General features: G+C 50.2%; 1 protein-coding gene across 1 annotated transcript; it reads left to right on the top strand.

The window, feature by feature from the left end:
• Window positions 1–1,516: 1,516 nt before the first annotated feature.
• On the top strand, window positions 1,517–7,673 carry LOC143187626 (uncharacterized). The gene is made up of 2 exons (XM_076391852.1): window positions 1,517–6,823; window positions 6,873–7,673. Exons 1-2 carry the CDS (start codon window positions 1,517–1,519, stop codon window positions 7,671–7,673), a joined length of 6,108 nt encoding a protein of 2,035 aa, XP_076247967.1.
• The last annotated feature ends 419 nt before the right edge of the window (window positions 7,674–8,092 follow it).

Genomic DNA, 8,092 nt, shown 5'->3' with positions numbered 1-8,092 from the left:
TATTATGACTAGTATGATTATTATAGTTATTATGATTTGTTTAAAAAAGAGTTAATATATTGAGAACTCTATTTCGTTACGAAAAGCCGTTGTATGTTGATCGACGTGCCCAACCGAAGGTCGCCTTCGGTTGGGGATTCAGTGTCACTAATAACAAACACGGTGAATTTGACGAAGGACTCGTTTTTAGAAAATTACAGTTAAACTCGAACAGGTGAACGACCTGTGTCAGCTGTTCGAGCCTGAAGGAAAGAGAGAGAAAGTTGTCGAAGATTAGAAAAGGACACAGTTTGATTAGCGAGCGCCGCGTGGCGGCTAACGAGCGTATTCCGCGCTTTCGCGGAGACACGCGCAAGTCTCGCAGTCAGTCTTGTGCCAGTCTTTGACAGGTAACAGTTCGATCAGTAGAAGTACAGCCATTTCGAGGTTACTTCAAACAGAGCTTCTTGGTTTCTCCAACAAGCTCGAAGTACTCGAAGAGCAGAATCCTTACTGACCGAACGATCTTCTCTTGCGGCTTAGTCCATTCGTCTGTTCGATCAACACGTATTATACGTGCGACAGACGAATCAGCTTGCAAAAAAGAGATTGCAAAAAAAACGATTGAACACACTCTTGGAATCGGTGATTTTCACGATTCTCTGAGTTTGCATATCGTCGGAAGAGCACCGAACCCACTGCTCAGTAGCCTTGTTTGACGGGCAAATCCAGACAGAGTAAACGTAAGTGCCTATCACCTCTACGTTACTCGCGCCTCACTAACCGTTTAGAAGCAACCCCCGTGTGACGAATAGATGCACACGGCGCGGTGAACGGTGTAGTGGAGACTCTGGCCGTCACCTGCCTCTGAGCCTAGCACCAGCTAGGGACAGTGCATTTCCACGCTCGCGAATCTCTGCTCTCGCAGGGATTCAACCGACGTGCACCTCTTTAAAAGGTGCATAAGACGTAGAGAAGAGGTTTCTCCTCTCTACGCACTTGCAGGTCGACGATCCCTTTAATTTTTAAAGGAACGTCGATCATACAGTCCACTGCTTTACCTTTGCGTTACAAGCAAGGTATTGCTATCCCCTCCATACAGGCTTGTTGTCACAGCCAGGAGTCGATACTATTTGGTATAGCTTGACTTACGCTCTCGCTTACCGTCGCGGTTCTGCCGCTATTTTCGTTTCAGACGCCAACGTCGCTGACCGGCGTCCAAAAACAAGGCCCTCGGATTCACCGCCGACCACCAAAGGAGCCGCCGAGGACCTCAACCACCCCCAGCCCCCAAAGACAAAGAGAATATAATAAACGTCGTACTTAAGCCCTTTTAAGGGCCGACTTAAATTTGATCGAGTATTTGTTTCTTTCTGTACCCTCATTCTCACCTTGTCCGGACCCCAGTTAGATCACTTCCTTTAAGCGATTCTAACATAAGGTCCTTCGAGCCGGATTGAAAGGTTGAGAAAGGGTGAAAGAAGCGTTCACTTCAGGTTGACATTCGAGCAGAGTTTACCTCTCGAATTATATCGCCATGTCGAACCCTACCAAGGAGCAGATGACTCTTCCTGCCCTGGAGGTTGAGATGGAGGATATTCAGTCACGAATTCGGGGAATGACCCGACTCGTGACTAATCTGAAGAAAAAGGGGCGAAATAATTACACCATCTCTCTCCTCAAGCAGAAGTTGGAATATGTGGCTGACGTTTGGAGGGACATCCAAGAGCGAGTTAAACAGCTCAAAAAGGAAGTCCCTGACAGCAAACGGAAGGTCATACCCTTCTTCTGCGAGAGTACGATGGATGATGCAGAAGATGCGTTCCATGAAGCTCAGGACTTCCTGATGACGGAATTGGACACCCTCATACAGGAAAAGGGATCGGCTGGATTCGGTAACCCCGGGAATACCGCGGGTGCCGGAGCAACAGGCCAGCCTAGTACGCTTGAGCTTCCCAAGCAGAACTTACCGAGATTTAGCGGAGATCCGCGAAAGTGGTGTCACTTTGCGGATCTGTTTACCGCAAGCATAATAAAAGATCAACGGTTATCAGATGCACAACGTTTGCAATATCTGAACGGCTGCTTGGAAGGAGAGGCACTCGCATCGATTGCCACGCTTGAAATTGCGGATCGTAATTTCAAGCCGGCGTGGGATACCCTAACCGAACAATTCGGGAACCCACGTCGTATGGTGCTTCAGCTACTCGCAACATTCACGAAGCTGAAGCCGATCAGGACGGGCGACATAGAAAGCCTGCAACAGGTCACCGTCGGCTGGAAACAAACGCTCGCCGCGCTCCAGAAGCTGGGGCGCAAGGTAGAGCACTACAGCGACGTGTTGGTCATCCTGATCAAATCTAAATTGGACCAATCCCTAGAATGGGAGTGGGAGGGCACGCAAAAGCTCAACTCAGAAGTCCCCTCATTTAATGAGATGTTGGACTTTCTCAGGGAGCAAGAGCACAGGTTGCATGTGTTGATTAACCCGCTACACAAGAAAACGGGTGACCTCACATCAAAACCTCGCATACGACAACATAATGCTGTCGTCGAGAACATTCCCACTACGTCTCATGGATGTGTGTTCTGTGAACAAGCGCACGAAGTTACTTCGTGCAAAAAGTTCAAGTCGTTTACACCAGAACAACGCTTCCAATATATTAAAGTCAACCAGTGTTGTCTAAACTGCTTGGCTTCCACTCACACAGTTACGCACTGTCCAAAAAGCGCAGCCTGCGTCAAGTGCAACGGAAGGCATCATGCACTCCTGCACTTTGAAGCAAGAAAATCTGGTACTGGCAGTCGTCGTTCGACGAATAAGCCACAGCAGGGCAAGCGGGAAGCGGGACGCAACAACGTTCCTGCACGCAGTCCTGCAAACGTAAACACGGAACCTCGTGCTTCTACGTCAAAGGCCGCGGTGACGTCTCACTGTAGTGCGACAGAGAGCGGTACCAGAGCTGTGTTTCTGGCAACAGCGAATGTGCGAGTTCATGGCAAGGGAGGCACGTCGCGTATAGCGCGTGCACTCATTGACCAAGGTTCAGAAGCTTCGTTCATTTCCGCTAGCTTAGCAAATGATCTAAGACTAGCGAGAAGGAAAACCCCGGCCACTGTATTGGGTTTGGGGGGCGGATTGACTCAAACCATTTCGCACAGCGTGGACATGGAGTTCACCTCGACGAGTAACACTGCAGAGGCGTTCCGCACCAGTGCATACATCGTGTCGAGAATCACCTCCTATGTCCCGCCGTCAGTTCGCGTAACGGCATGCACCGTGCTGCGTGGGCTGGCGTTAGCGGACCCAGACCCCGCATCGGATCGCCCCATCGAGGTACTGATCGGTGCAGAGGTCTATGCCAGTCTTATTCGACAAGGACTTCGTCGGATAAGCAACAAAGGACCGATCGTTCAGGAAACCGCTTTGGGCTGGGTTTTGTCTGGACCGGTCGGCGCAGCAACCTCTGAACCAAACCCCGTGAGGACGCTGCATTGCAACATCCTCGAATCGCTTGATAAAGCAATACGGAAGTTTTGGGAAATAGAGGAGATTCCCTCGAAGTTGGTAAACACCAAGGCCGAGGAAGAATGCGAGGCTTACTTCGCAAACACAGTCGCGCGAGACGCGACGGGCAGGTTCATCGTCCGTCTGCCCTTTAGCCGAACGAACCCGGACGAGTGTTTGGGAGAATCTCTCCCAATAGCTCTCTCCGCGTTGACAAGGCTGAGAAAAAAATTGGACCTTGACAAAAATCTCGTGCGAGAATACAGTGAATTTCTCACTGAATATGAATCGATGAGTCATATGACTCGCTTAGAGTCGCTAGACAAAACTCGACTTTATATTCCGCATCGAGCCGTCATACGAACGGAGAGCGCTACGACAAAGCTGCGCGTCGTATTTAACGCCTCCAGTAGAACAGCGGGAGGACACTCGCTGAACGACATCCTACACGTAGGACCGAAATTACAGAACGATATCACCTCTGTACTAACAAGGTGGCGTCTGTATGAATACGTGTTGGTAGCGGATATCGAGAAGATGTTTCGACAAATTCTCGTCGCTCCAGAGGATCGTCGTTTTCAGAGCATCGTGTGGCGCACGCCAGAAACCGAACGCACTATCGCGTTCGAGTTAAATACCGTGACCTACGGTACGGCATGTGCTCCATACTTATCGATGCGAACTCTTCTCGAGTTGCAAAAACAGGACGGCGACCGTTACCCGCTCGCCGCTCCTATCCTCGAGAAGGACGTCTATGTAGACGATGTGTTTATGGGAGCTCCTGACAAACCGTTATTAGAGCAAATCCGTAAACAAACGTGCGAGCTCCTACAGCGAGGTGGATTTAACCTTCGCAAATGGGCTGGAAATTCGTCAGATTTATTACGAAATATTCCACAGAGCTCGCACTCACATGCAGTCAACCTTAATTTGTTTGATGATTCCGAATTAAAGGTACTCGGGCTGCGGTGGATTCCATCCGGAGATTTTTTCTATTTCAATCTACAACGATTCCAACCATCTGCAACACCGATTACAAAGCGCACTTTGTTTTCGGAAATTGCAAAATTATACGATCCTCTCGGCTGGCTTTCGCCAATCGTGATTCGCGCAAAAATCCTGATGCAATCCCAGTGGCTGGAAAAAATCCAGTGGGATGAGCATGTTTCCGCGGAGACGCTCAAAATGTGGAACACATTTTGTGCAGATTGGACTAGATTGAATAATTGGAGACTTCCCCGATGGATCCGATATGGAGCCGACACGATTTCCGTGGAGCTGCACGGATTTTGTGACGCATCACTCGCAGCCTATTCTGCCGTTACCTACTTAAGAGTGACAACGACAGACAATGGTGTGTTTACATCACTGTTGATGGCAAAAACGCGAGTGGCTCCTATAAAAACACAGTCGATCCCAATACTTGAGTTGAACGGGGCCGTACTGCTTGCCGAGCTAATTTTGCATGTAACAAATTCACTTGCAATAAAGACAGATCGTGTCGTTTGTTGGACCGATTCCACGATCGCTCTCGCTTGGCTGAAAAAACATCCATCGACTTGGAAGGTTGTGGTAGCCAACCGCGTGTCGAAAGTACAAACATCACTTCCTAACGCTGAATGGCGCTATGTTCCTACACGTTCAAACCCTGCGGATTTGAATTCGCGCGGGATGGACGCTGCAGATTTTTTGCAGTCGGAATTATGGATGTTTGGACCGACTTGGCTGAAAGAAACGGAAGCGAGATGGCCAGCCCTCCCCGCTTCCGTTGAGACCGATGAAGGCAAGCGCATAGCGCATGCACACGTAGCAACTCCGAAACCGGAATGGAATTTTCTATACCGATTTCAATCATGGAGAAAACTGTTACGCGTAACGGCGTACTGTCTTCGTTGGCGAAGACCGTCGCGCGTCAAACAAAGGTCAAACGCCGGTCAAATAATCGAGGCGTCAGAAATGCGTAACGCAGCTGAGCGCCTCGCACGCCATATACAGGGCTCGCACTTCGCAGAGGAATACCGATGCTTAAAAAATCATCGCAGTATCCCCGTGAAGTCTCCCTTGAAAAGTCTCAACCCGTTCCTCGATGATAAGGACGTCATACGAGTCGGTGGAAGACTGGAGAATGCGATGCTTGCATGGGAAACCAAGCACCCGATAATACTGCCTAAGCATTATGTTTCGACATTAATAATTAGGCAGTGCCACGTAGATACGTTGCATGGGGGCTTGCAGTTGACCTTGCACACTGTCAGGCAAAATTATTGGATCCTCGGTTGTCGAAATGCAGCGAAAACCGTGGTCAACAAATGCATGCGATGCGTAAGATGGCGAGGCAACACGTCCACGCAAATAATGCAGCATCTGACCCCGGAGCGCTGCCGCCCGTCAAGAGCATTCGACAATAGTGGAGTGGACTACGCGGGACCTTACCGTGTCCGCGACTCCGCGGGCCGAGGCAAAACAGCTCACAAAGCGTACATCGCGGTGTTTGTTTGTTACGCTACGAAGGCTGTCCATATCGAACTCGTCCATGACTACACGACGAGCGCGTTCTTAGCCGCACTCGATCGGTTTGTTGCACGACGAGGAATCCCGTCCTGCATTTTCAGTGACAATGGAACCAATTTCGTCGGTGCCGATCGAGAATTACAACAGCACTGTCGTGCAGTATTTTCTGCAGCAGATACGCATAATAAATGCGGTGCTATGGGCATTCAGTGGCGGTTCAATCCACCCAGTGCCCCACACTTCGGTGGAATGCAGGAGGCCGGCGTGAAATCGGTGAAACACCATTTGAAACGCACGTTGGGAGAGTTCACACCAACGGGAGAGGAAATGCAGACGTTGCTCTGCAAGATCGAAGCGAGTCTTAACTCGCGACCGATCGCTCCTCTGAGTGACGACCCAGACGACTATGCGTCTCTTACGCCCGGTCACTTCCTGACAGGCGGACCACTAAATGCGATTCCGCTGCAGTCCGTGGAAAATGAAAAACTCTCGCGATTGTCGCGTTGGAGAGCGATTCAAAAATTCCACGAACAGCTATGGAGGCATTGGACGCGAGATTATCTCACGCACCTACAAAATCGCTATAAGTGGCGCACTACTCAACTGCAACTGCAACCAGGGGATCTGGTGTTAGTGCAGAATCCTCTTCTTCCCCCTAATCAGTGGGAGATGGGAAGAATTGAGGAGGTTTTCCCGGGGAAGGACGGAAATGTACGGGTTGTAAAAGTACGTACAGCAAAGTCCACATACACACGTCCGATTACAAGGATGTGTAGGTTACCCGTAGATGAGCCAGATTCGACAACGGTTGCCGAGGTCGAACAGGTGAAATAAACATCTAACGATTTTCGGTAAAATCGAGGGTGACACAAAGGTGAGCGCGACCGTTCAGTTTGAAAGACAAACGCTCGCAAGACACCCCCCCTACGTCCAAAGCGATAACAGAGAGGGGAGCCGAAGTGGTTGCGTCTCTCTCACTCCAAGGGAAGAAGCGCCCCCACAAAATCGCGGATGCTACCGAAAATTGAGTCCGGAAAGCGATAGACTAATTAGTCTCAAGCCAGCAATGGAAACTGACACTGTGGTTACGCAAAAGGAGATGTCAGACACCTTTGAAAGGTGTCTGAACTTGGTCGAGCAGGCGCTGGACCACACAAGTCTTCCGGCCACACCGGAGGCAAGCCGGAACGAGGAAAAACCCGCGAAGGAAAAGAAGGAGGAATGGGTCCTCAGAACGGATGACCTGGAGCTCCGTGTACCGGGACATATCCCGAAGACTACGAGGCGATACCGGTGTACGGTCCCCGGGGGACGCTACGTCCTCCGATGGGACAGAGACCAACGGCTGACGTCGGTGGCGTGGAAAGCGGCAGCTGCACCAACGCCCAAAGAGGAAAAGGGAAAGGCACCGCGAGCTGCAACCTCGGAAAATCCAGCTTCCAGCAGGACCCGACAAAAGCCACGGGAGTCAGGACGACGGGCCGCACCAACGTCGACCAGCACGCGGCCGAACGAAACCGGCAGGAGCACGGCGGTGGCGAGTCGCTCACGCCGACCCACGCGTCCTCAAGGGCCCTCTCTTGAGGAATTAACGCGGACGGCCGTGGGGATTGCCGTAGAGACCTCGATGAGGCTGCTTCAGCATCGAAGCTCGTCTCCTCCAGCTAGAAAGTAAGTTCAATTAAATTTCTATTTGATTGGAGTTCACGATAACGCTGTGAGGGAGTTCAGCTCAATTGAACTTCTCTTTCAGCAAATTTTCTCTCTCATTCGCGGTAATAAAGCTCTATCTTTCGAGTTTTACGAGACGAGTTTCCTTCGGAACAAACATACTGACATTCTATTGCACGGACCGTGCAAGGGGGGCGGTATGTTTAAAAAAGAGTTAATATATTGAGAACTCTATTTCGTTACGAAAAGCCGTTGTATGTTGATCGACGTGCCCAACCGAAGGTCGCCTTCGGTTGGGGATTCAGTGTCACTAATAACAAACACGGTGAATTTGACGAAGGACTCGTTTTTAGAAAATTACAGTTAAACTCGAACAGGTGAACGACCTGTGTCAGCTGTTCGAGCCTGAAGGAAAGAGAGAGA

Source organism: Calliopsis andreniformis, unplaced genomic scaffold (assembly GCF_051401765.1).
Source record: "Calliopsis andreniformis isolate RMS-2024a unplaced genomic scaffold, iyCalAndr_principal scaffold0132, whole genome shotgun sequence".
NCBI classification, from domain to species: domain Eukaryota; kingdom Metazoa; phylum Arthropoda; class Insecta; order Hymenoptera; family Andrenidae; genus Calliopsis; species Calliopsis andreniformis.
The sequence above is the reverse complement of the archived record's forward strand: the minus strand, read 5'-3'. Positions and strand labels throughout refer to the sequence as shown.

Excerpts from the sequence above, each read along its gene's own strand:
- LOC143187626 (XM_076391852.1), top strand. The coding sequence starts at position 1,517 with ATGTCGAACCCTACCAAGGAGCAGATGACTCTTCCTGCCCTGGAGGTT. Across the intron at positions 6,824-6,872 it reads CGGTTGCCGAGGTCGAACAG|GTGAGCGCGACCGTTCAGTT; the intron begins GTGAAATAAACA and ends GGTGACACAAAG.